Source organism: Artibeus jamaicensis, unplaced genomic scaffold, assembly GCF_021234435.1.
Source record: "Artibeus jamaicensis isolate MK-2021 breed Jamaican fruit bat unplaced genomic scaffold, CSHL_Jam_final contig_700, whole genome shotgun sequence".
Lineage (NCBI taxonomy): Eukaryota > Metazoa > Chordata > Mammalia > Chiroptera > Phyllostomidae > Artibeus > Artibeus jamaicensis.
The window spans coordinates 7,505,694-7,533,632 of record NW_026521930.1 but is presented as its reverse complement, the minus strand read 5'-3'; the positions used below and the strand labels follow the sequence as shown (position 1 = coordinate 7,533,632).

Here is a 27,939-nt window from a genome sequence, read left to right as displayed (position 1 = left end):
CACGTCTCTCCTCCCTGCCCTGGTCTTAGAGAAAAGGAGGCCGAGGACCACGGGCCTCAGGGGAGATGAGAAAGAGCCAGAGCTTCCTGCTGACCACACAGCTGCTTAGTGGTGACACAAGCAACTATACCCTTTCCAGTGGCTCTTTGGAGCCGTTGATCTTCTAAGGTCACATCGGCAAACACCCTCCTACCACCCTCCTCCTCCAAGGATCAAAATGCTGAGATGCTGGCTAAGCCCTGAGAGAGGGCAGGGTAGCCTAGGGTCCCCAGAGAGGGAAGGGGCCAGCCTGCTGCTTTCCCAAGGTTGTGGAGACTGGAAAGTGGGGGAGGGGAAAAGGAGAGGGGAGCAGTGAAGCCACTGCACTCCACAAGGATGGGGCTTCAAAAGCAACCACAGAGAGGCACCACTGTCCTGGGACCAGGCCCAGCTCGCTACTCTAACACTGTGTGGCCTGTGCCAAATTGTTTCAGCTCTCTGGGCTTCTAGCTCTGACATGCTACCACTTCACAATGTCCCACTACTCTCCGTGTGCAGAGTGAGAGCTCAGGGTTTCACTGTGTGTGCAGTGCTAGGAGGGGCCCTTTGCCATCCACCTCTGTTCTGATCACATGCAAAACAAAAGTACAGAGTGACTAGTTTGCCACTCTGTCATCACCAGGAAAACTGACACACTGACATTCCAAGCAGGGGTCACAGACTCAGATTTCTGCGGGGTCAGGTGGTGACTGAGTGAGGGAAGTATGAGTAACCATAAGGCAATGGGGAGTGGTGGGGACTGGGGTAAACTGGACAGCGTACCCCCCATCTGAATGGGCAACTGCTACTCAGCTAGCCCCACCTAAACTCAGCTGTCCCTGCCTGCTGCCAGGTGGCAATGCCAGTTGGGTAGGGACATATCTTCTAAAGGTCAAGAGAAGCCAGAGGCCTGAATCTGTATTTGTTTTAAAGATTTTATTTATTTATTTTTAGAGAGAGAGGAAGGGAAGGAGAAAGAGAGGGAGGGAAACATTAATGTGTGGTTGGCTTTCATGTGACCCATGCTGGGGACCTGGCCTGCAACCCAGGCATGTGCCCTGACTGAGAATTGAACCAGGGACCCTTAGGTTCGCAGGCTGGCACTGAGTCCACTGAGCCACACCAGCCAGGGCAGAGACCTGAATCTTTATGCAAAATGTTTACCTTTTTAGATGTTAAAAACAAATGTGAACTTTTAAATAACATTATGGCAGGCCAAGCAAAACATCTGCAGACTGGGTTCAGCCCTGGGCTGCTTGCAATTTGCAGCCTCTGAGGCTAATTGTGCGACCTGGGCCTTTACCCTTTCTGAGGCTGTGTGCTCGTCCCACTAGTGGGAGTGGTGACTCCCGGGGGGTCAATGGCAGGACTATACACTTTGTAAAGGCCCTCCCACTGGGCCTGGCACAAAGTAGGTGGCACAGACCTTAGTTTTACCCCTCACCCCAGGCGGCTTGCCTTGGCATTGTCATAAGCAGACCTGGAGAGAGCCGAGACATAGAGCTGAAAAAGGAGCAGGCAGAGGGCCGGAGGGCCTGGGACTCAGGCTGAGGGTGGGGTCCCAAAGCTTAGGTGGGGCCAAAAGAGGGGGTGGGGGCGTGAGGGGCGACTGTAGCCTCGGCCGGAGCCTAGTAAAACATTAAAGTTCTAGGAACAAACGTGAGCAGCAAGGCCAGGGGTGGGGAGCAGTGATGACACTGGGTGTCGTCCTCTTGGACATTTGGGTCATGAGCCTCTCAACAGGCAAGAGTGGCATTACCTAAGCCCCGTGTCATTATCGCCATTTATAATCACTGCCACTTATCGAGCACTTACTGTGCACAAGCACTTTAGGAGCTTGATCCCACACAGTCCTGCCGTAGCCCCACTAACCCTGCACTACTATGATCCCTGCTGAAGATATGAGGAAGCTGAGGCCCCAAGAGGCCGGGTTGCTTGCCCTGAACTGCAACAGTCATGGAGCAGACCCTCCCCTCTGGCTGCCACAGGCGATAATTCACGAGGTCTCCATGGCAGCCGGCCTCCAAAGGCCCCTGTGAGCCGCCACCATGGGGGCTGACGTTTGCCGCAGCCCCTTCTCCTCGAGTCTGCCCCACCACTTGCTTTTGAGCAAGAGAAGACAGCAGAAGTGACACTGTGTGACTCCTGAGGCAAGATTATAAAATAGACTTGCAGCTTCCGCATGGATCTCTGGGAAGGCTTGCTCCCACAGGGACCCTGGCGGTGCTTGGGAGAAGCCGTTCCTGCTGAGGGCCCCCGCTGAGCCCCGCGCCAGCCGCGCCACCAGGGGCCGTCTGGATGCAGGGCCCGCCGGCGCCAGCATCCAACTCAGGCGTCGTGGAAGGCCCCAAGCCAGGACCACTAGCTGTGTGTTGTCAACCCACTGAGCTGTAAGAGATCATTGTAAGCTTTTATTTCATCCCACTAAACTTTGGAGTGATGTTACACACCAGTAGAGAACTGGACCACCACCCACAAGTGTGGTGGAAACTCCGTCTGTCCTCCCATTACAGCTGGGGGCACTGAGGCACAGGGAGGGTGGGCGACCTGACCTAACTGGATTGGGTCAGATTCCCAACCAGGGAACAGTCACCTTCGTTCACCTTCCTGCGCAGCTGTCCCTCCGGGAAGCTGGCGCCCCGCCTCCTGCGCACGCGCAGTCGGTTCTTCCCGGCTGGGAGACACAGGCTGGTGCTGTCTTGCCTTGGAGCTGGCCTCCTCTCTGGTGCCCGGGGCTCTGGGGCCAGAATTTTGACAAATGGCCTCACACATATTAAACAAGAGAGATGACACTGCACAACCCTGGCGAGGCCCCAGGTGCGAGGAATGAAAAATGGGGCTGATCTATCTTGTGCGCCTCAGTGACAAGGAGAAATGGATCAGCCCTAATAGGGGCTACACATTGGGCCTCGGTCTTAAGTAAGTCAATGGGAATTCGCTGCCCCCTGGGAGGCCACCCCGAGGGAGCAGGGGAGCAGGGCGGCAGACTCGGCCTCCAGGGGAGAAGGCTGCCGTGGCCGACACCAGCAGGCTCGGTTCTAGGCTCCGAGTAGCGGGGCGCAGAGCCGGGGGCCTGGGGGGAGAGAGGCCTCTGGGAGGAAGGGGTTCGGAGTCCCGGGCCAGCGACCCGACCCTTCTGACCCTCGGTTTCCACGTACGCGACACGGGGTCGTGACCCGTGAATCATTTCGTATCAATGGCGGCACTGTGAGAAGAGCTGGCATCCCCTGAGCACCTGCAGGTGCCCGACAGCGTGCCAAGCACACACGGCCGTCTTACTATTTTCCGTCACCCCCCAAAGCGGAGTGTGGAGGCCAAAAGCGCGGGCTCTGGAGCCGACTGCTCCGGTTCAACTCCCGGCTCTGCCACTCACAGCTGGGTTACCTGGGCTCGTTCTGTGAGCTCTCTGCGCCTCAGTTACCCCACGAGGTGCCCACCTCACAGCGCAGTTGTGATAGCGGAATACGTGTAAGAAACGAACACACACGGTCAACACTCAGAAATGCTTGTTTCCTTCCTTCCTCTCCTCCCGCAGCTCTCAGGGCCACTACCTTCCAAGGTGGAGATCTCGGGAAGGCACCACTGGCGGGGAAAGAAGGGGTGGGCAAAAGGGAGTCAGAGCCTTCGCTGGTTTCCCTGCAACGGGTTCTACTTAGAGGGAATCAGGGATGGTGTTGGTGGGTCAGGGTCCCTTTAAGGCGCATGCTGTGAGGGGGCAGAGCCTGCTAGGGGGCGGGGTGGGGGGGCAGGGGTGGAACGTGGCAGGAGCCCCCGCTGGTCTGCTTTGGGGTCTTTCTCAGTCACGGCTCTTCCCGGCCCTTCCCGGCCCCTTCTGACCACCTTTCCCCAAAGATGCTCTCTCACCGCCAAGTCTTTCCCTCTGCTGTTTCCGTCCAGCACACTATCCTCCTCCTCCTCTTCCTCCTCTGAGCACATGCTTCCCCGAAACGCCCCCTGCCACAGCTGAGGCAGCAACCCCTTCTCTGTGTTCCCACAGTTGTGTGCGGTGGCTCCCCGCAGCCACACACATATCATGCACAAAGCGTGGTCCCAATCCCTCGGTCCCGTTACAGGGCCGTCTAGACACCGCTGTAGCCCCGCCCCCTACCCCACACCAGGAGAGTGTCTGGCCCCAAGCCAGTGCTCAGCAGCTGTGTGAACTGACTGAGCAGATGAATGGCCCCGGCCACCAGAAGCAGACGAATATTCCCTCTGTAAGGGGCAGCTGTGGTCATCTTCCCAGCACACATTTCTTCTGATAACAGCCCGCTCTGCTCCCACCCGACCCCCCAATTTTCCACCGGGGGGACCTCTCCTCCTCCTCTCTCTGTCCAAGGGCTTGGGTGGGACCAATACCATGTGACTCGGGTCAGGTCCATTTGAGCAATCCAGTCTCCTCAGGGTGTAAATCATTGGTTGAAGGATGGTCACATGACTAAAGCTAAGCCAGTGAAAGTCATAACTGGGGTTTTGACTGGAAGTATTGGAAAGAAATGCCATCTCTGTGCTGCGGTTGCTACATTTGTGTGAGGCCCAGAGCTGAGAATGGTGACCATCTCTGCTGTCGGTTGGGAGAAAGCGCTTGTGCATGAAACCGACACAAAGGCACCAGAGACGGAAAGTGGGGGGAGGGCGGCTGAGCTCCTAATGAGGCGCCTGGACCGAGCTTGCCCAGCATCCGTCCCCCAGCTACCACCTGAGAGCCTTTGACCCCGTCATGGTCAAGCCAAGCCAGTAAACTCAGGGCACCCCTCAGTCATGGTGACTGGTCAAGAGAGAGAAAATGACTAAAGTCAGGATCTTCAGAGGGAGTCTGGGGATTCCAGTTAACGCTGGGGAAAGAGAAGCCCTGTCTTTGCTTGTATGTGAAGGAAGACGCAGCATCCTGGGGAGGGAAGCCGGCCGGAGGTACAGTTACAATGGGAGGGGCAACGCCCCGGTGACCTCAGATGAGGAGAACTCAGCCCTAATGATGTCAGCACCCCTGGATCACACACACCCTGAAGTCCCTACCACAGCTGCACTTCCACTTTCAGGCACTTGTGCATTTTCATTTACTCAGACTAGTGCAGGTGGGCACTTTTCCTATCACAACCCAGGTCCCCTAGCTGATCCCCCTGGACTTTTCGCTTAAGTAAACTAATACAGACCCTTGTCTACTTAAGTTGGGATTCTATCCCTTACAAGCAAAAGAGTCCTGACTGAGTCTGCCCTTTGCACACCATGCTCTGAGGGCGACTCCTCTTCCCCATGTTCAGGGCCCCTCACGGGGTCCTCCTAACCCATCTGACCACCCAGGACCCTCCGAGGCTCGCCCACCTTCAGATCCTGCCAGCTTCCATCTCCGCCTTCACAGCAGCCTAGAAGACAGGGGTTAGCAAACCTCTGTAAAGGGCCAGGTAATAAATATTTCAGGCTTTGTGGGCCATTCAGCCTCTGTCACACTGCTCAACTCGGTCGCTGGAGCGTGAAAGCAGCCATAGACAATACATAAATAATGAGCGTGGCTGTGTCCCAATAAAACTTTATTTATGGACACTGAATTTGAATTTCACATATTTCATATTTCACAGAATATTCTTCTTTGGATTTACAACCTAGAATTAGAAAATGTAAAATTCATTCTTAGCCTGAGGGCCGATTAAAACAGGTGGTGGTCTGGGTATGGTCCGTGCGAGATAGTTTGCCCACCCTGGGCTACCCCCGCCTTCCTCTGGCCCTCAAGGAGGCTAAGTCACTGAAGTCCCAGCCCATCTTGGGGACCTTGTGTCTGAAGATCAAAAGCCACTCACCAGAAGGACCACCCGTAGTCCCAGGAATGGGGCCTCCAGTCTTCAGGGCCGAGGCTCACGGTGACCTGGAACACCTGCGTGTACATCATGTGGGCTACCATTCCCAGGAGGCCTGTGGGGGCAGAGAAGGCATCAGGAAGCACGGCGGGGCTCTGTGCACCCCCATGGGCCTGTCAGTGCTGGGGGAGAGCGCAGACCCCCCTGGAAGAATGGTCAGCAGGACCAGAGCACAGGAAGCCAGAGGGGCTGTTTTCCAGGCTGGCCAAAGAGCTTGGGTCTGAGCCAGAGGGCAAAGGGCAGCCCTGGGAAAATGTACGCAGTGGAGGCAGAGTCAGCTCTGTATGTGGGTGGCTAGGTTTTCCTGTTAAGAATCAGGTAGGTAACGGTGTTAGGCTCAGGGGGCCTCTAGATCCTGTTGCGACTGTTCCACCCCACTTCTGCTGCACAGGGGAGCCGTGGACGGTGCGTGGGTGTCAGCACCGGGCTGGCTGAGCCCGTGGGCCGCCGCATGCCCATACCCATGTTAGAAGGTCGTTTGGGAGAGGGAGCCTAGAGAGTGTTTTTCAATCGTCAGGCCTTAACTCACGAGATGAGTGGATCAGGAAAGCAGCTTCCTGGTTTGCAACCAGCACTACAAAAATAAGTGAACGGAATAGAAACACCCACCGCCATCGAATGCAGCAGCAGTAAGTATGGTTTTGTGTGTGCATGTCGATTGTAATATGAACTGTTTTTCTGCGGCTCATGGTCAAACATCTCTGAGCCCACTGGCTGGAAGAGCTTCGCTTCCAGGGGGTCTGGGCGAGAGCCCTCCTCCAGCACGTCTCACTGTGGAGTCCTGGCAGGCACTTCACTCCCTGAGCCTCAAGCCCCCCAGTCCTGAGACGAGGGCTGCGACAGCTAAGGGGGAGGTTGGATGTGATGGCAGCCTCGGCGTCTGGCGCCCACTGGACACGCCATCACAACAGCAACCAGGGTTATTGTAAGCCTGGGACACTTCTCTGCTGGGACTGTGGCTTCTAGAGCTCTCCTGGGTACCTCAGTGTGTGGCTAACTGGTGCGGATTGAACTTGAAGGTGGATTGAGCGCTGGTCTGTGAACCAAAAGGTCCTCAGTTCGATTCCCAGCAGGGGCACATGCCTGGGTTTTGAGACAGGTCCCTGGTTGGGGGCGAGCGAGAGGAGAGGAGCCAACCGATCAACATGTCTCTTGCACACTGATGTTCCTCTCCCTCTCTTTCTCCCTCCCTGCCCCTCTCTTTGAAAATAAATAAATAAAATATTTTTAAGAAGAAAACTGGAGGGATAACGTATTGATGAGGAGGGAAAGAGCAGGTGACGAAAGGGAGAAAGGAAACCGGTAATGCTTATGCACCTACTGTGCTCCAAGCACTCTGCCAGGCTGTGACCTCCATCACGCTCTCTTTTAATCTTCATACCGACGCCCGGAAGCGCGTGGCCCTGATCACTGAGCTCACCTCAGAGGCGCCAGCACACGACCTCAGGCCTGATGGAGACAGAGGACTCAAAAGTGACACATGAAGTCCTCAAAAGGACTCAAAAGTGTCTGTGTTTCTGGGCCAGGGACGGCCTCTCGTGGACACAGCCCACAGCTCTCTGACCTCAGATGAGGGCTACTTTCTAGGGCTGCGGGGGCCACTTCAGTCAGGAAGTCCAGGCCCAGGCCAACCACGGGAGCCCCGTAAAGGCTCGGCACCCCCGGGCTGTCTCCGCCAGGCTCTGAGGATGGCCACGCCCCCTCCTGGGCGGGGCCTCCCGGTGTGCCGGGAGCCTCTCTGGTCCCCTCTGCCCTGGCTCTGCTGGAGGGAGGGGATGAGGGCATGAGCCGCACCAACAGCTTATTTTTAGGTACTTGACACAATTTTTTGGTGAACTTGCCAACAAATACACCTTATTCTTTGGAACTTCTGCATGGGATCCTTGATAGTGATGTTCCAAGATTTACTGCATCTGTCCATGGCATTGAAGCGACTTCAGTTTCTTGCTCTACAGGCGATGCTGCTGCACGGAGCACCTTCCACAGGCCTCTCGCTCGTCCTCACCGGTGCTCCGGCTCACAGAGCCCCGTGACTCTGTCCGCCACGTGGGAAAGCATGAGGCCTCGGCATTGTCTTAAGTTTCCTGTCTTCCTTGTTATTAGTGAGTCTGGGCATTTTTCACATGCTTATTAATCATTTCTAATTTTTCTTCTATAAATACGTGTGTCTGTATCCTTTGTCAACTTTCTTAGTTTTTTAGTCTTTTTTTATCAATGGGTAGGAGTGCTTTCTGTACCTTTTAGTCTTTTCTACAGTCCTGTGTGTTGCACGGACCACCAGTAGATTTTGCCACTTGTCTTTCCCCACGTACAGAACATCTCCTTTTAAAAAATTAACAGACCTGATTTTTTAGAGCAGTTTTAAGTTCACAGAAAAATTGAGCAGAAAGTAGAGAGCGCTCCCATTGCCCTCTCTCTCTGCCCCGTGGTTAGTGTGGCACATTTGTTACAATCGATGAGCCAATATCAGTACATCGTTAGTACCTAAATCTACAGTGTGCACTAAGGTGCGTGCTGTGCTGCACATTCCATGAGTTTTGACAAACGCATAGTGACAGGCTGAACAGTTTCACTGCCCTAGGATTCCCCTGCGCTCCGCCTGCCCCCCTCCCAGCCCCCACCGAACCCCTGGCCACCTCCGATCTCTTCACTGTCTGCACAGTTTCTCCTTTTCCAGATGCCACGGAGTCGGACTCATTCAGTTCGTGGCCTTTTCGGACGTGCAGTCAGGCCTCCTCTGCGTTTTTCCTGCCTGTTACCGCCGAGCAGTATTCTACTGCCCGGATGGGCTGAGGGTCGCTCACCCGTCACCTGTGGAAGGACAGCTTTGTCGCTTCCAATTTTTGGTAAGTATGAATAAAGCCGCTATTGTCATACATTTTGATATGTGATACAATCAAACCTACCAGTCTTTTCTCTTTTGGTTTGCACTTCCTGTGTCTAATTTATGAAAACCAACACCATAAGCAGGCTCTCCTGTATTTTTCTAACGTACGTATAGATGTTTGTTTAATTCCTCTGGAATTTATCTCAGCGACTGGTGTGAGGTAAAGGTCTAACTTAATTTTCTTGAATGCATGGCTAATCACCTTGAACCCTCATCAAATAAACCAATCTTCCTCCACTGATTTTAAGTGACACTTCTGTCCTGTTCCAAGCCTCTCACATGCACGAGTCCACCTCCCAGACCCGTCACTCCGTCCGCGGGCCGCTCTCTGTCCCGTGTCACTGCCACGCTGTTCGGTGCGGAGGACTTGCCGAGGGGTCTTGCCTGGAGGGCCGCGTCTCTCCTCCTCCCTGGCCAGTGCCCGCTCCCTCTGCAGTTGCTGCCCTACCCAGGAGCTGGTGGACCCTGCCCCTTCCTCAGCCCCACCAGCCCCTCCTGAGGGCTGGGCCTCGCTCTCCAAACCTCAGTCGTTGCTGTGTCTTTGGTTTCCTCCTCATCCTGCCAGTCCAGACGCTCCCCGAGCCCTCTGGCCCCTCAGTTCCTTCGTTTCCTCCTCTGCGAGATGGGGCTGCCGCCGCCACTGGCAACTGCAGGGAGCACCCACCGAGGAAGGCAACGTCCACCAGGACGGCCACTGCTTACATCGGGACGGGGACAGAGCGGTGTCGTCCACTCGAGGACAACACGAGGACTCTCAGCCGGACCCAGCAGCAAGCCCCGGCCTGTTGGCAGAGTAGTTAATTTTCTGAATTGCTGGTTTAGAAAAGCATTGATTTCTCAACTGAATTCCATTTATTCCCAAATCTGAAAGGCCATGCTTTAAGAAAATTCAATAAATAAAAATTGCAACTGGTGAGATATGTGCATTGCATTGTTAAGATTCTGCCAAAAAAGCCTGCCCCTCGCCCCTGTCTCTGGAAGGGTGTTCGTTCTGTCAAGCGAGGTCCCCAACCAGGGACACCTGCCGTACACACCCTCAGCAGAAGGTATTGTTTTCAACTCGTCTGAATTTTTAACAGTGGCTTTTTGATGACTTATGGAACCTCCTAAATTAGGGGAAACTAAACGAACGAGGCTCTCCTGACACCCAGGCTTCCCCGCGTGGACCCACACCGAGCCACAGCTGTGCTCGCTCCTCCGTGGTTTCCGGGACCTCCTCCCTCCTGACACTGCAAATGGGCTTGCAGCCTGTAGGGTGCGGAGTAAGGAACTTGTAGAACTCTCAGACAGCGCTTGACACGCCAGTGCTCCGTGAGTGAACGAACAAGTGACCGGGTGATGCGTGCCTGCGACTCACCGCACAGGCCTGCTACACAGGGTCTGTTCTGCTTTCCGCGGAGCCCCTGCTCCTGGCGCAGGGCCTGGCACGCCGTGGGTGTCAGTGTGTGCTCATTCAGTGACTAGGTGGCTGCGGACTGCAAGGTGCTTGGGGTTGTCAGGCTGGCTGGGGTTCCAGGATCGGGGGTCTGGGATACGGGGCTGAGAGAGGCCAGGGCCGTATCTGCAGCGACTTGTGGAAGTGAGCGGCCAGCGTGATCTTGTCAGCGTGATCGGTCATTTACCGCAGGGTCGGTGGGAGAGACTGGAACTGGTACACAGGTGCCCCTGCCCCCGAGGGTCTCAGTTGCCAGTGGGGAGATGCAGACAACGAGCATTTAACCTGACAAGAAAATGTCAGGTGGGGAAAAGTGCTGGGGTCGATAAAATAGGGCAAAGCACCAGAGAGCCCCAGGGGCCACTCCAGACAGAAAGGGCCTCTCTGAGGAGGCGGCACTAAAGCAGAGGCTCAGACAGGGAGCTGGAGGCAGCTGCGAGGACGTCTGGGGAAGAGGGTGCCGGGTGGAGCCTCCAAGGACGCCTGTCAGGAGGAAGGAGCAACCCATCAGGTCAGAGATGAAGGCAGAGAAACGACTGTTGGATTTGGCAACGTGGAGGCCACTGGGGACAGATGCCTGGCTGGGACAGGCTGACAGGGAGAGGAGACACGACAGCCACTATTAAAGAGGAAGCTTTGAAGCATGTTACTGGTGGAGAAGCAGAAAGAGGGTCGGCGAGAGAGGACCTGGACTTCAGGGAGGGTCCTGAAGAGGAGAGGCAGAGAACGCCGGGAGCGGCCCGGGGAGCAGAGGGGCCAGAGGGGACCACAGGGGCCAGAGGGGACCACAGAAGCAAGGGAGAAAGGAGGCCAGGAGGGCGTGGAGGCTCCGGAGGGACAAAGGGGCTGGCTTTGATGGGCGCTGGCACAACTCTCAAGGGAACGGGGGAGGCGAGCTTGTGCTGCAGAGCGGACACCGGGGCAGCTCTGCTTCCTGCCCTGCTTCCTCCATGGCCCCAGGGAGGCCGGCCACCCGCTGAGAGCCAGCCGGCAGATGTGGGATGTGGGTGTTGCGGGGAGGGGTTGGAGGAGCGGGGAGAAGGTGTGAAGTCGTCTTTGCAGAGAGTGGGAAAGCACAGACAAACCTCGAATGTGCGTGGCCCTCCGGCAGTGTGGCACGCGTGGGAGCCCTGTGCACGCGGATTAAAAATGAGCCCAGGCAGCACGGCAGTGGGTTCGGTGGCGAGAGGAGTCAGCCTGGGGATGCGCAACCGGGCCTCCTGAGTCTGAAGGTCGCACGGGAGTGCCAACCACCAGGGCCTCCCCGGCGCAGGGACTGGCCGGCTCCTGGCCCAGAGGACCCCTTCTAAGAAAGATGCCACTGTGGCAGGGCGTGGGGCAAAGGCGCACCACTGAATTCAGGACTCCTCTTGCACCTGGCCTGTCTCTCTTTTGCAGGGTTTGGCTGTATTATGCTAACGCACACTCCATTTAATTGAGATATCAGGGAGGCAGCTGATTAATTAATTTGTAATAGAGTTTATTTTTAAACATGCTGTCTAAGCTATTACCCAGAACACCCAGAGAGCACTCATGTCTAAACAAATATTCCTCTGTACGCGGGCACGGTCTGGATTTGCCAGCGTCCCAGGTGCGTCGTGCCCGGGATATAACCCACAGGGGAGGGGGGTGCTGGTCAGGGCCTGGGGAAAGCTGAGCTGAGAAGATAGGGCAGGACGATAGCAAAGGGCAACAAACCTTCACCGGGGTGGGATGGGAGAGACGGACAAACTGGGGCTTCCGTGTGGCGGGCAGCCCGGAAGGGAAACCCGGGGGCCGTGGGGAGCCCAGCTGGGCCTCTGGGCCAGGCCTAGGTGGAAGGTCAGGGCAGGCGCCTGGAGGGGGTGGCACCCGGAGTGAGAGCTGAGGGTCAGAGGGAGCAGCGAGGTGAAAGCAGCTGCGGCTGAGGCCACAGGCAGAGCAGTTTGGCGGGGCTATTGGGTAGGACACGTGGGTGGGGACAGCTGCCGCAGGGGGGCCAAACAAGACGCCACACAAGTTCTGAGGCCTCCTCCAGGAGTCCGGGCTCTGCCCAGAGGGCACTGGGCAGGAACTGCATAATTGCCAGCGAGGGGGTGAAAGACCTTCGGCTGCAGGTAGAGAATGAAAAAGGTAGGAGCGGGGAGGCCGGGAGGGGCAGAGTGGAGGGTGCCAGGCCGAGGGTGCTGAGGCTGGGGGCCCGGTGGGCAGGTGGGGGTGGGGGCACAGAATGCCCGGCACTGCTGAGATGGGAGATGGATAAAAACCCATGGGCACCGGGAAGCCCCGAGTCAGCAACAGGGAATGGCTGGGGGGGCCGGTGGGACTGACCCAGTTAACATTGGCCCTGAAATCTCCTCCCACCGAAAGAAAACTTTGAAATCCTAAAGGCTGGCATTTCAGGGCACCAATCAACTGGGGCAGAAGGAAAAATAAACCCCTTTATCTATGCATATCTGAAATCCCCCGATGTTTTCCCCAGCAGAGACCAAAGGCTGGCTGTCCCTTGTGCCCTCCGGCCTAGGGAGGGCCCCACTCGGCCGGGTCTGTCTGCACTTAGAACCATCCCCCAGAAGCTGAGCTGGGGCCAGGTTTAAAGCTCGCCCGGATCTATTTTTAAAGAATAGGCTATTTTTAGACACTCTCCCGAGATCCCGCAGCCTCTCTGGGTAGCATATTTCAGGGTTTAAAAAGTCCCTCCTTACACATAACCTAAATCTTTCCAGCTCCAATTTAAGCTAATTTCTTGCTCTGCCCTCAGAGGACAAGGGGATGAGCTGTTGGCACCTTCTCATGAGGAACATTTCAGGAGCTCAGCAGTTACCGAGCGGCACCCCAACCCTGCCCTCCTGGCACCAGGTGGCCCCAATTACTCCCCTCCCTGCAGAGGTCTCATCTCAGACCACTGGAGCCATTAGCATCACTCTTGTTTGGCTTCTGCCCCTTTCTCAGTGTGTCTTTTAAAGCAAAGTGGCCTGAATCGGAAGTGGCATTTAATGGCAGACCTTCTCACTTCAGGTGCAGTTAACTCCATCTCCCCCTACCCCCGCCAGCCTTGTCTAGTCCAGTCACCCGCGTCCAGCCCAGAGGCAGTGGATGGGCCCAGGCCCCCCCCCCCAGGTGGGGTCTAGAATGTGCCAGGGGGCCGGGACGCAGCTTCTGGTGACCCGTGGGGTAGCCCAGGGCAACTGGTGGTGGAATAATTGTTGATATTAATAGGAACGCCCGCCCTCGGCTCTCCCTGTTCCCCTGACCCTCCTGCATTTGGGTAACTAGATATAAGACCTTCATGGCCTCAGGGCACAGCTGTCACCGAAGGCTGAGAAAACAAGTCCTCAGGGATTTCAAAAGCCTCAGTATAGGTGCTCGATGAGAAGGTTTGGAAGGACGTGTGATCCAGCAGGGCTGGTTTCTCTCCCCCTCAACCTGGAAACGAGGTGCAGCTGTCTGCGCAGGGCCGTAGGGGTAAGGGGAGGAGGAGGTGTGGGTGTCAGGACAGAATGAATGCCGCTACGGAGACATTAGCAGAACAGCCTCCAAGGGGCCCTCCGCCTGCACCATGAGCCCCTTCTAGTGCATCCCCGGGAGCCCCGGGGAGTGAAGTCAGCTCCACGAGGTCTCCTTGTCCGATCTGAGTGGACAGCAGACTTCCTGGGAGCTTGGCTCACGGACACAGCCAGTGCGGCCTCTGTTCAGAAAGAGGACGTCCCCTCCGGTCCTGTTCCTTGACTCTCGTATGACTCTTCTCAGGACTAACCCCCACTTCGACAGCCTTGGATGCCCGCAAACCCCCAAGATGAAGGCGGGCCCTCTCACCTAGAGAGTGATGGTGGGGGAAGGAGAAGGAAGCTCGGGCCTGTGCCCGGACGGGAGTGAGGAGAGCAAGCTGGCGAGCTCGCCCAGCCGTCCAGGGGAAGGCCCCCTGGACACGCGCACACCCCCCAAGTCGCAGGCCTGCCTCTCTCTCCCTCCGCCCTCTCCCGTCTCTCAATCCCGGAAATTCACCGCAGCACTGGCCCGCCCACCTCGACATGCTGCCCTCACCTTGGACTTGGTCTGCCTCTTTGGGGACCACCCCTGACCCTGGGCACCATCGGGCTCTTTCTGCCATGTGGCACCTTACCAGCAGGTCCCCGCCAGCCCTACCCCCAGCCTCTAGGTCCTGCTGCTGCGTGGAGATCCCTGCGCTTAGTGAGAGCAGGGTCCGGGGAGTGATGGAGCAGCGGGCAGACTGCAGGGCAAAGGAGAAGCCAGTGCCAATGGCTCTTTGATGCCACAATTACCAGCTCAGCTCCCCACATCCCTCACTGGACACCGAGGCCCGAGGGTGAGGAGACCGTATTATTTATTACTCAAGCCAGGACAGTTCTGAGAGTGAAAGGAGCACAGTAAAAACCACGCTGGAACAACAAGAACACAGGCAGTCGGTAATGATGCAGACCAAATGAGTGAGGGAGCCCCAGTCTCTCCAGAGACCCCTTCCACGCCCCACCAGGGACTTTGACACCTGCTGTAGACTCAGCGTGTGCAGCAGTCCTCTTAGTGTGTCCAGTGCATGGGTGAGAGGTGTGCCGAGGAGAGGTCAAGCCCCCAGCGTACGCTGGGGAACCCAGGAGCGGCATTCACCTCTTTTCTGCCCAACTTTCATCCATTCATTGGACACGTAACTGCCGAGCTGTGCTGGGTGTCAGGCACCACGCTACCGGCTGGAGAAAGAGACAAACGAGGCCCACGTGGCCCTTGCCTGCTGGAAGCTTATGCTCCAGTGGGGGAAACAGATGCAAGGGCCAGAGAGTTAGAAAACGGGAGGTGCAGGGAGGTCAGGGAAGGCACTCAAAGGGCGGGGCATTTCAGTTGAGCCCGAAGGATGAGTAACCCACCAGGTCAGAGCTCCCCGAGCCTGGGAGCCCAAGCTTCTCAGACCACGGTTCTACATTTCGGCACCGCAGACGCCAGTGGGGGGCGCCCTGCGCATTGCAGGGGGGTTAGAAGCACGCCTAGCTGCCACCTGGGTTAGATGCCAGGGACATTCACCTCCCCTCCCCAAGTCCTGAAAACCTAGCTGTCTCCAGATGTCACCAAATGCCCCTGAGGTAGGGTGGGGGCTGAGAGAGCAAAACCCGCCCCTGTTGAGACTCTAGATGCCCCACAAGTATTTTTATAATGGCAATGTTTTTATTTTTACAGCTCCCTTCTCTGTATTGCAAGTGACACTGGCATTTCATTTCCAGTAGTGACCCGAAGCTTCCTTTCTGAATAAATTTAAGTTCAAAAAAAAAATTGAGTGATTTAGAGGAAAATGCTAATGCAGGTGATTGAAGTGTGGGAAATTGACTCAGGGAAGAGCTGGGGGGCCGAGGCGCCCAGGGGCACAAAGGCCGTGGCATGTCCCAGGGCACGTGCAGGCAGGCTCTTAAAGTGCCCCGCGACCCGTGTGACACGCCTGGGAAGCCCTCAGGGGGCACCATCTTGCAGAGCGCCCCCTTTCCTTCTGAAGAGTAAGGCCAGCTTTGTTCCGGCCAGGCCGCGCGGGGCCCCTCTCGGGTTGGGCAGCGGCGGCAGAAATCGGCTGAACTCCTGGGGCCCCTGCGGCAGGAAAAGGAAGGATCTTTAACACGACAGGGGCACCTTGCGCTACTGCCCTTCGCCTTACGGTGCTTTGCGGATATTGCATTTTTTACAGATTAAAGGTTTCAAGCCTTTCAGCACCGTTTATCCAACAGGCTCAGATGATGGTTAGCGTTTTTCAACAATAAATTTTTTAATAAAGTATTCTTAGAGTGTGTACATTGTTTTTAGACATAACGCTAGTGTACACTTAATAGACCGCAGATGGTGTAAACACAGCACTTACTCGCACTGGGGAACTGAAAACCCGCTGGCTGACTCACTTCATCGCGACACCCGCGTTAGGGCGGCGGTGTGGAGCCCAGCCCCGAATCCCTCCGCCACGGGCGCCTGTGGAAGCGAGCTCTCTGAGTAAGACGCCTCGCGGGGCGGGGGGCGCAGCTCGCTGGACAGCCCCGCCCCTTCAGACTGTCCTGGGAGAGTGTTCGTGGGGGCCACTGGGCAGACCCCTCCTTGTGGCTTTTTTCTGTTTCTGTGTATCTCTTTCTCTGTTTCCGTCTTCCTCTGCCATTGACTCTTACGCTCCCCGTCTGGTCCACCACCCACCCCCTACCCTTTCTCCCAGGAACTGAGAGTTAAATGTGCCTAAGTTACAGGCGCTGTATTCAGGTCTCAAGCAGTGCCCCCCCATCGCCTCCCATTTGGCCCACGAGGGACTTTGTCCTACACAGAGAAACCCGTGATGAGCTCTGGCTGAAGCTTCAGGCCCCCAGCTCGCCCCCTTCCAGCTCGCTCAGCTCAGAGCTGAGTCCTTCGTGTGCAGCCTTGAGAACATTCCTCCCAGAGCTACCCTTCCAGCCCTCCCCTCGCATTAGTGGAAATGCAAATCCTACTCTACTGGCCATTTAGGTTTTAAGTGCTCTGAGCTTCCATGCTTCCCTGAAGTAATGCTGTGATACATCCAATTAGTTTCACTGCCCAGAAAGCTGCCTCCGTGCTAGGAAAATGAGTGGCAAAAGCTCCAGAGAGCAGTACCTCCCTGGACACTTCATTTGACAGTCCCACATCTCAAGTCATCTTTGCCTTCTCCCAGGAAGGCTAGGTTTGGTTACACACTATTTGATACATGAGTAAGTGAAGCTCAGAGAGGTAAAGCAATCCGCCCAGAGTAACACAGCATGGAAAAAAGAGTGTGTTTAAGTCCAGGTCTGTCCAACTGCAAGTCTACATGTTTTGCCTTTCCATCACACCTCTTCCACTCATTCATTCATTCATTCATTCATTCGTTCAACACATATTTATTAAGCACTTACAATATGCCAGGCTCCCTTTGTGGTTCAGGAAATAAAGGAGCACATGAGACAGACAAGCTCCCTGCCCTCACAGAGATGATATTCATATGAAAGATAGAAAATTTTTTTAAAAATTCAAAGCTCAGAGTTTAATGAATGCTGTGAAGGAAAAGAGAGGGGTGAGGAAAAAAGTGATTGGGTAGTTAGTCTGACCAAGGAAGTTGGGGCAGGTCTCTCTGGGAAGTGACATCTGAACTGAGACCTGAAATCCTGTTTGCGAGGGTCTAGGGAGCAAAGGCGAGTGAGGGGCGGCTATAGGCAGGCCCAAGGGGCAGGCTGCTGCTGAAGATCCCCCCAAGTCGGCCCTGCCTGCCCCAGCAAGGCGTGGCCACTTGGGCACAGGCTTGGCTGCGTTGCTCCCATGCCAGGCCTCCCAGGGTGGGGGGATTTCAGCGTCAGTCTCTTCCTTACACACGCCCTGGGAGAGGCCCTGTGCCCCTCAACCCCACAGCCCAAGGTAACAGAGGCCTTCCCCAACCAGATTGCCAAGTTCCCCTCCCAGCTCTGCTAGTTCTCTAAGGCCCTGTGGCCCCACCTCCCCATCCCAGACTAGCATCTCTCCCACCCCATTTGCTTGCTGAGCCTCTTCCCCAGCCAGTAGCCCTCTCAGGTGCCATCACAGGAGGTAGGGGTCAGACAGCCAACGTCCAAGTCCTGTCCCTGATACTTACAAGCCCTATGACCTGGGCAGTTCTGTCAAACGCTCTCATGCTTCAGTTTCCCCACCTAGTTATGACAATGAGCCATGAGTATGCAGAACAGCACCTGGAGCATAGTCACTACTCTACAAGTGTTGGGGCTGTGTTGGCCACTGTCCACAACCCCCCCCCCCCCCCCGCTGGCTGACTCCAAGGCTCCTGCTGCAGCGCTCTGCCCTCCAGGTCCATCACCCTTGGAGGCTGACACATCCTGGATGGAGTCTGTGACATCGCACTCCTCTGGACCATGCCACCCCGCTCCTGCTGGTCCTGCCAACACCCCACCCCACCTGCCACTCTCAGCTCACTCTTTTCCCCCAGCAGACTGGGCGTGCCCGTGTCCCAGGTCAGCTTTTACTGCTGTCTCTGCTTGGCCATGACACGTCCCTGAAAACGGGATTCAAGAACGACATGTGTGTCTTCATGGAGAAGCTTGGGGGAGAGCAAGCAATGAAGCTGGGAGGGAGCTTTGAGAGAATGCAGAAGGGGTGCCCCAGGCACACTTGGGGGAATAGGGAAGGCCTTGCAGGGTTGTAAGGCCTTGCAGGGTCATATTAGTCACCATGGGCTGTATGGTGACTAATATGAAGCTCCCATTGTGGAATACTTGACTGTGCACACCAGCTAGGAAGTGGACATGCACCATCTCTTTGATTCTGAATGGGAGCTCTATGAGGGAGGGACTTCTGTTAGGAACTATTATCGCTCTTTAACTGACAAAAAGATTGAGGCTCAGAGGGGTTAAGAATGTATGTGGAGATTCAAATTGTGTAGCTCCAGAGTCGAAACTCAAATATTTCTCTGCTGTCCCTTGAAGGGCCAGGTTCTCCAGATAAACGATACTATCACTGCCCTCCCATCAATCTGAACCTCAGGAGAAGAGGTATGACTAAGCATGATGACAAGAAAAACGAAAACTTGGATTGATGAGGAGAAGAGACAAGAGTCTCCAGAAGCAGCTTTTGGTTGTCAGAAATGGAACCCCCAAAAAGCTGAGGTCGGGAGGATTAGGTCAAATATGGGGTTTCTGGAAGATACGGGGTGGTGACCCAGATCTTGCTTGTCTTGTCGCTGGTTGACTCTTATGTGGTTTCCACCCCGTTAGAGCTCCCAGGCCTTGTCAGAACTTATAATGTCTTGTGGGCAGTGTATGGCTTGTCTTCATCCACAGGGAGGAGATTGAAGATCCAGCAGCCCCTCATTCCAGTCTCCCAGATGCCCTGGCACACCTGCCCAGACATCACTAGTCTTCAAGTTTCAAACACTGGCCTGATACTTGTTCATCTTCTCCGTGCGGCCAGCAACATTCATATGGACATCTAGCCTGGAAGAGAACACTGAGCTGGAGTCAGACACAGGGTTTGATAATCCATTCTGCAACTTCCCAGCTGTGTGTCCACGAATGTTTTTCCAAGTCTCGGAGACACAGTAGAGAGCAAGTCAGAGTTCCTATCTTCATGGAGCTGCATTCAAGTGGGGGACGCAGGCAATAAACATGTAATTTCAAAGAAGAAACAGAGTGAGAAGACAGAAGGTGACTGTGGGACTCTACTTCAGATGTGATCATTAGGGAAGGTCTCTCTAAACTTCAAGTTGTACTTCAAGCTGAAACTCAAAAGATAAGGAGTCAGTCAGTCATGAAAAGGGCAAGGAAGAGTCCAGGGAAGACAGAACAGCAACTGTCAAGGCCCTTGGATGGGGAGAAGGGACCAGTGTGTCTGGGCCCTGGGGAGTGAGGGCATGATGGGGCACATGGAGGTGGAGAGGGACCAGCTTGGGGAGGGCATGGGATTTTATTCATAACACAGCAGGTAGCCACCGGAAGGTTTTAAGCAGAGGGAGGTGACCCTTTCCCATTTATAGTCATACTATACATAGTCAAATTGTACACAGAGCACACTACTGGATAGATTTTGAACGACTCTTATGTGGTCTCCTCCCCAGTGGGTCTCAGAGGCCCCAGGCCTCTCCAGGCCTTGTAATGTCAGGTGGGCAGCAGGTAGCTTGGCTTTGCCGGGGGTGGTGGGGCAGGAAGGGGCAGCAGACTCTCCTTCCAGGCCATATGTTCTCTGTGCTCCGTCCTTGGGCAGATTCTGCCAGCCAGCCATCTTCCCAGAGACAAATGATAGGCAAATGCAAACTCTATTTGTGTCAAAGTAGCCATCAGGGAGTTTTCAGGCCCTGGGAAGAGCACACAGCAGATGCCGTTTGTGAGAAGAATTTTCCCAGCAGGGGGAACTGCCATCAAGGGGAAGTGTCCCCCAAGGGGCTCTTAGACTCCCCAGCCAGCTGCAGCAGCCCAACAGCCACCTGGATGGAGGGGCTGGATCGAGAAAAGACAGGAACCTGGAGAGACAGCGCAACCCTTCAGTGTGAAACAGCCAGGATGGGACCACAGGCACAGGCAGGCACTGGGAAAGTCAGGGGCAGGGAGGAGCCTCAGAGCAGGCCAGCAGGAAGGTCAGCTTGTTGGAGAGGAACTTGGCAATGACTGTCAAAACCTAAAATGGACCTTCCTTTGACCCAGCAATTCCGCCCCCAGGAATTTACCCTCAGACAAACTTGCATTTGTGGACAAAGATATATGGACAAAGCTTTCATGGCAGCAGAGGTCTGAAACACCTTAAATGTTCGCCAGCGGGGCCGGTGGATGAAGTGATGGTGACGGGAACCTGTATCTCCATCCTCCTGCCCCTGTTGCCCTCTCTCACTGCTCTGCAGCCACCCTGGCCTCCTGGTGTCCTTTGAATATACCAGGCACGTCCATGCCTCTGTACTTGCTGTCCCTCTGCCCGAGCCACCCCCCTTCAGATCTCCACGTGTCCTGCTACTCTCCTTCTGTGGCAGGCAGCTTCCAAGATGGCCCGAACGATCCCTGCCTCTTGTATTTCACACTCTGGTGGGATCCCCTCCACTGGAGTGTGGGCTGCACTCGCTGACTAACAGAACATAGCAGATGTAATGGAATGCCACTTCTGACATTAGGTTTTAGAAAGACTGTGGCTGCCATTTGGGCTCTCCTCTTTCTTGGATCACCTGCACTGGACGAAGCAAGCTCATGCAGTGAGCATTCTGGGGAGAAGCTGCCTGTCAGGGCAAGGAACTGGGGCTCAGTCCAACAGCTTGGAAGCAGGTCCCTCAGCCCCAGTCAGGTATTGGGGTGACCGAGCCCTAGTTCACAGCTCAACTGCAATCTCCTGAGAGCCTTGGAGCCAGAATTTCAAACTAAGCTATGTTCAGATCTCTGAGCACAGAAACTGTGAGATAGTGTATATTTGCTGTTTTAAGCTGCTAAGGTTTTGGGGGTAATTTGTTACCCAGCAATAACTAACTCAACTTCTTTCAAATTTCTGCTCAAATGTCCCCTTACCTAATGACCTTCACTTATAACTCTATAAGAGATCCCCTCCCTGTGTTTATAGCACTTGTCACCATCTGATACATCATTTGTATATTTACCTATTAAATATCTTCTCCTACTAGCACGCCAGCCCCCCGGAGACCACACATGGTGCCTATTTTGCTTATTGTTGTGTCTCCAGTGCTTTGAAGGGTGCCTGGCACATAATAAGTGCTCAGTAAAAATATTGAGTAAGCTAATAATAAGTGAGTGAAAAAGAATTAGGTAGATTAAAATATGCTGACCAAGAATAACCTCCAAGAAATATTAAGTGAAAAAAGCAAGGCACAGAAAGGTGAGTGCGCCATGCTACCAAATATTTTTTAAATATTTAGCCCTGGCTGGTGTAGCTCAGTGGATTGAGCGCGGGCCTGCGAACCAGACAATCGAGGTTCGATACCCAGTCAGGGCACATGCCTGGGTTGCAGACCAGTTCCCTGCAAGCCAGTTCCCAGCAGGGGACACACGAAAGGCAACCATACATTGATGTTTCTCTCCTTCCCTTCCCCTCTAGAGATAAATAAATAAAATATTAAAAAAAAAGAATTGGAAAAAATTTAAAAATAATAATAAAAAAAATAAAATATTTAGAACAATTTTGGAAGGATAGACAGAGAACTGGTAACAGTGGTAGAGGAAGGTGTCACAAAGGAGCTGTTACCTGACCTGGGGCTCGAGAAGACAGCAGTTGGAAAGGGACAGTGTGATGGGCAAGAGAGAAAGCAGTGGTCTCCTTCAGGGCTGGAAGTGTCACCAGCCTAGGCATCGTTGCGTGGGCCGGCCCAGCCCAGCCCCACACACAGGGCTCCTAGCCAGACTCGGCTCCAATCCAGCAACCTCCTGAGACCCCTGCCTCCTCCCTACCCCCTGCTCTGTTCCAGGTCCACCAGGCGCCCGACCCTTTGTCTTCCTGCTCCTGGCCTGGACCTTGGAGTGTGTTTTCCTGAACTTGATTCATCAAGATAGAATCATCCACAGGCCCCTTTGGCTTCACACCTTCTCGGTCACCCTGGGAAGTGTCCTCCGCCCCAGCACCACCTGGGTGTGTTTTCGCTGTTCCGGAGCTCCACGGGCCTTCTCAGCCCCTGGGGACTCAGACACTGCCACGTGGTGGGGAGTGGGGGCAGAAGTGGCCACACTGGAGGGACGGGAATGGCAGGCTGGGACGCGCCTGTAGCTCTAGCTCCGTCTCTGTCCCCGCTTGCGCTCTGATCACAGGAGGTAAATACAGAACGCACTTCCATAGTTTTTCTTTTTCTCTCTCTCTATGTCTCTGTTCCTCTCCCCTGTTTTTCTCTGTACAGCTCTGTTTCTCTCCCTTCGTCTGTCTTTCTGTCTGCATGTACCTCTGTGATTCTCTGTCTCACACACATACACATCCTCTGTGTTCTGTGTCTAGTCTGTGCCATCTGCACCCCCCCAAACTACACGTGTTGTCATTGTGATACCAAACCACTATTACTGTGAAAATCCCTGAGCTGCCGTGGTATTACCGATTCTATTACAGTCATCATCCTGAGAGCCAACCACATACCAGACCCTGGTCTAACACTTTATACATGCTTACTCCTTAAATGCTTGCCACCCCCTATATAATAGAAATGACTATTATTGTATTTTAGGGAAGAGGCATCTAGGCTCAGGGAAGGTAGAGAACTTGCCCAAAGAGACACAGCTGGTGCCCAGGCCAGGACTCTTGCCTAGGCAGTCCGCCCTGCCCTCTTCCCCAAAATGTGGCTTCTCACCTCCACTTTTCTGGATCTGTAATGGAATATTTGTTAGGGAATCTTTAGCCTCCACCCCAAGAATGAGCTCAGGCTGATGAATATGGCTCCTACCCAGCCTCACACCATTTCCTGACAGTGCCCACCCTGGCAAGAGGCGAGGAGACAGCTGACTGTTTGAGGGGAAGGAAAATTTTAATGTCTCCCCCAAGCACCTCCCATCGCACACAGACACCCCTTTGAGTTACTGTGAGGCAGGTTTCTGACTCACTCCTCTTGTCAACAAGCATTTACAGAGGCCAACTCTGAGCCACGTACTAGGGACACAGGAGTGACCAGACTCACCCAATCCTTCCCAAACAGGACAGTGCTCACACATTGGTGACAAGGTAGGGACCCCTGGGAGCAGTGGGTGGTCCTGGCTCCCACCTAGGTGGGTCGCAGACAGTGCAGGCCCCAGGCCAGGAGTCCCACAGAATCTTCTTCCTTCCAGTTAGCGGAGAGCTCCAGTCTCTCCACGAAGCCCTTGCCCATCACATGTAAGAGGGTCCGGAGTGTAACCTGCTCCCCTACCATAGGCCTTTGGCCTCAGTTTCCCTGCCTAGTTCCCTACCAAACCTGCTCCCCTGGGCTGGATCCTATGCCTGTACAGCTCTCAGCCGGCTGGAGTCCTGGCCACCAGAAAGAGGGGAGGAAATTGAGTCCTCCTGAGGATCTGTCTCCAGCTGCCTGGCCACACTAGTTGGTCTCCACCTAAGGCCACGCCCCCAGGCCCTGCCACTATCTGGCCATGCCTCTCAGAGTCTAACCTTCCACGGGAAGGTGCCTAGGCCTCCTTGTGTTTCCCCAGGGACCAGGCCCCGAGCCCCCAGCATCCCTTGCTACACCCACTCCTCTAAGACAGTTAAAACCACTAGAACTGGGCAGTTCCAGGACCATGGGCTTTACTTCTAATTTGTATAAAACTTATTAAAATTCCTGCCTCCTCCTATCTCTAAAAGCTCAATGCCCACCAGCTCTGTGCCTGGGGGCAGGCTCATTTGCATGAAAGGCCCTATGGCCTGCACATTCCTCCCGTCCCAGCTTCCGAGAGCATCCAAAGGACGTGGCAGAGTTGCAATCGCCAGCCTCAGTGATGCCAAGGACAGCACGCAGCCTGCCCACCCAGCTTCACTTTCTGGGCACACACTGGCTGCCCCCCCCAACAGGTCCTGCTCTCCTAGAATCTCCAGGCCCCTCTGCAGGCCCCTGACTTCTAACACTCTAGCTCATTTATTTAAGCAATGTTTATTAGCATCCCCTCTCTGCAAAGCGTTGGCCCAGCCCCTGGGGCACAGCTGTGGCTGTGTGGTGTGGCCCTGCCCCCAAGGCTAGTGAGGACAGTAACATAAACAGTGAAGTCACATCAATGACCATGATGGCCAAAATACAAATATAGACAGCCAGCCACGACCAAAAACTGGCAGCCTGCAGGCTGAATCCAACCTGCAGATGTTGACTAGGGCTGTATAAAATGATGACTCTTCTTGGCTAACATTTAAAAATCTGGAAGATTTCCACTAAAATATGGGAAACTTGGCTCCTTCTGATTTTCATCAGAAACTGGCAACACAGGTTTGCATTCCCCTTGGGCTCATCTCAGCCGGAGCTGATGGGAGCCGGACCCCGCAGGCACCGCGCCCCCGCCCTGCGTGTCCCCTGTCCGGCCTTGGCCACTCCTGCAGCAAACTCACTCACTCACTCACTCACTCACTCACTCAGGGTTCCTTCCGGGCCACTGAAGGCATTTACCTCTCTGACCCCTGAAAAGGACCCGAGGGAGAGAAAAGGTCTGTTTCACTGGGGCCTGAGCAAAGCCTTGGGAGGGGGATGAGCTTCGAGCCGGACCTGGAAAGATCCGCATGTGTTCACCGAGGGGAGGCAGGAGGAGGCGGAGATGAGGAGAGAGGCAGCCCAGGCGCTGGAACCGCCCCGGCAGAGGCAGGGAGGAGTTAGACAGCCGGTTCTGGGGCTCCCGGCCCTGCTGGTTTGGCGTTACCTGCTCTATGGGGTACCTGACTCAGTACTGTCCCAGTTCTGCTTCTGATCTCTTGGGACGTGCCGTGGTCAGGTGAGAACAAGGCTACAGGTGAGTGCAGACCACAAGGTGCAGGGGACAGAAAAAGAAGAGATTTCCAGTTAACTCTCCCTGGAATTTTTAAAAACTTCTTACCCTGAAATAATTATAGATTTACAGGAGGTTGCAAAGAATGTGCCAGGAGGTCTTGTGCACCTACCCCAACATTGAACTCACACAATGCCAATAGTCCCAGGTGCAATATCAAGGCCAAGACATTGACCTTGGCAAGATCCACAGAGTTGATGGAGAGTTCACCAGTCATGCTTGTACCCACAAGTGTGTGCGTGCCCAGATCTGCGGCCCCGGGCCCAGCACGGGCACAGGGCCTCTGCTCCGGGAAGCCTGCTCCAACCACACAGAACAGCTAAGCACAGCGGCAAAGACCACAGCTGCGAGTCAGTCAGAGAGGGGGCGGATTGCAGCTCCCAGGTTCCCGGGGCCGTGGCTTGTCTCACTTCAAGGCGGGCTCTACGTGAAAATGCTCAACTGAAAGGCCACTGTCACCCAAGCACCTGCAACAACCAATCTATCTCTTTATGTGGAAAGTACAGGTGCACGTTACACACACATGCAGATACAGAGTATGCCTGTGTGTGGAGTTTAAATCTCATGAGGGGAGGAAGGGCAGTTAGGGAAAACAAAGTCTAAAAGGTAGAGCCATAATGAAGAAGGTTGAAAAACATCTTGGTAGCACATCCTGGCCTTCAGCGGGAAGTGCGAGTCAGCGGGAGGAGATGGCTCCTGGCAGAGGGGCAGAGCAGGGCCTTCTGAAGAGGCGCCCTGACCACCTCGTGCCCCGTTCTGGAACCCCCACTGGCTCCCTACCGTCTCCAGGGGGAGTCTGAGCTGCCCAGCACCGCAGCCGCCTCTCTCCCCCAAGTCCCCAGCCCCGCCCCCCACACCACAGCTGCAGGACCACGGGCTCGCCTGCACTCCCCGCACCCTCTCTGCCTCCCTGCCTTTGCACTCCTGTTCCTTCTGCCCAAAATGCCTGTCCCCCATCCTTTACCACATCTCTGTTCAGCTTGCCACCTCTGCGAGGGCTCCTTCCACCTTCCCGGCTGCTCCAGGTGCTTGCAGTGCCACTGGGCCTCTGTGGCAGCCCTTAACGCATCCTGTGGTCTCTAAGCTGCGTCCTAGATATTTCTCCAGTTGAACTGAGTCTCCCGGAGAGGGGCTGCGGTTCATTCATCGGCAGCATCTAACGAGCATCTCAAGTCAGCACATCTCAGGGCTGACCTCCTATCTCCTGAAACGCTCCACCCGCCCGTCTGCCCACCTGAGGAGGGAGACTCCATCCTGCCAGTGGCTCAGCCAGAAAAACCGAGAATTTGTTGCGCCTCCTCATTGTCCCTCTCCCTCTCCCTGGACCGAACACTCCAGGGGAACAGGGGTGCTGTGCACTTCGGCTGCCGTGTGTCTCCCAGGTCGAGAGCAGGAGATGGCCAAGTACGGCCCACAGCCAATGTGGCCAGCAGACTGGTTTTGTAAACAATGGGTCCCCCCCCCGAGTTTTATTAAGATATAATTAACATAGAACCTTATATTAGTTTTAGGTGATTGATGATTTGATATTTGCACCTGTTGCAAAATGATCACCAGTATAAATTTAGTTAACATTCATCACCTCACAGTCATATATTTGTCTTTTTGATGAGAACGTTTAAGATCTACTTTTGTAGCAGCTTTCAAATGCATAATAAAGTGTTCCTAACTACACTCACCATGCAGTACGTGACATCTCCAGGACTCATTCATTAGTCTTATAACTGGGAGTTTGTGCCTTCTGACCACCTTTTACCCCTCACTCAACCCCCCTACCCCCACCTCTGGCTACAACCGGTCTCTTCTCTGTGTCTGAGTTTCGTTGAGTGTTTTTTCAGATTCCACATGTAAGTGAGATCACAGAGTGCTAATATGATGCCCCAAAGGTCCATCCATGTTGTCGCAAATGGCAAAATTTCCCTCTGTTTTATAGCTGAACAGTATTCCATTGAACCCACATACCACATTTTCTTTATCCATTCATCTGTCAGTGGATGCTTAGGTTGTTCCCACGTTTTGCGATAGTAAATAATGCTGCAACGAACATAGGAGTGTAGATGTCTCTTCAAGACAGTAATGTCGCTTCCTTCAGATGAAGACACAGAAGCAGAACTGCTGGACCACATGGCAGTTCTATTTTTAATTTTTTGAGGACCCACCACACATAAAGTTTCACAGGAACAGGACCGCGCCCATACTTGGCGTATTGGCTACGCTGCTCTCAACAGAAGAGTTGGGTGATTGTGACAGAGGCCTCGTGGACTGCAAGCCCCAAAATATCTGTTTACTGTCTGGCTCTCTTACAGAAGACGATTGCTGACTCTGCTCTCAAACTCAGTACACTGGCTGATGAATGAATGAACCCACGACAGGCACTGCTGTTCTCAGAATCTACCGTTGTAATTTATTAAGGACACGAACACACACAGATGTATTCCAGACTTTATCTAGCAGCAGAGGGTCCACAAGGGTGTCGGAGCTGGAGAGGGGGTTAACCATAGGATCGACCTTGATTATGGGTCTGGGACACAGTGTGGGTTCAGTAAGTGCTGGTGCCTTTGCCACTGTTTTGCTGCTGTAGAGGAAGGTGATGAGCAGACCCAGCAGGATGGAGGGGGACACGCACGCAGGAAGCGGGGGGAGAAGCGGGGACTGTGAGGAAGGCGCGCTGCAAGTCCTCGGCATCCTGTGCTTCTCCCCCTGCTCCTCCACGGCAAGGGCTCCCCTGCCTGCACCCCCTTTGCAGGTTTCATTCAGTGCCGATGCCCAGACTTTCTCAAAGTCTCTGTCAGCCCTTCCACTCGCCACGCCAAACAGTCTGAACCCAGCCCAGCCTCGACTCCCCGCTGCCCTTCCACCACGATC

General features: G+C 54.7%; 1 protein-coding gene and 1 long non-coding RNA gene across 3 annotated transcripts in view; one reads left to right on the top strand and one right to left on the bottom strand.

Annotated features, from left to right (window-relative positions):
• The window catches only part of GSG1L (GSG1 like), a 205,640-nt gene that overhangs the window by 39,552 nt on the left and 138,149 nt on the right, over positions 1 to 27,939 (bottom strand). For both annotated transcript variants that reach the window (XM_037140019.2, XM_053671470.1), the window contains exon 4: positions 5,811 to 5,922. In XM_037140019.2, the coding sequence (XP_036995914.2) occupies positions 5,811 to 5,922 (112 nt within the window). The remainder of the gene's footprint in view (positions 1 to 5,810; positions 5,923 to 27,939) is intronic.
• On the top strand, positions 6,115 to 9,672 carry LOC128628331 (uncharacterized). Its single transcript, XR_008392697.1, has 5 exons — positions 6,115 to 6,185; positions 6,385 to 6,496; positions 7,823 to 7,969; positions 8,530 to 8,713; positions 9,320 to 9,672. It is a non-coding gene; the product is annotated as an uncharacterized LOC128628331 (long non-coding RNA).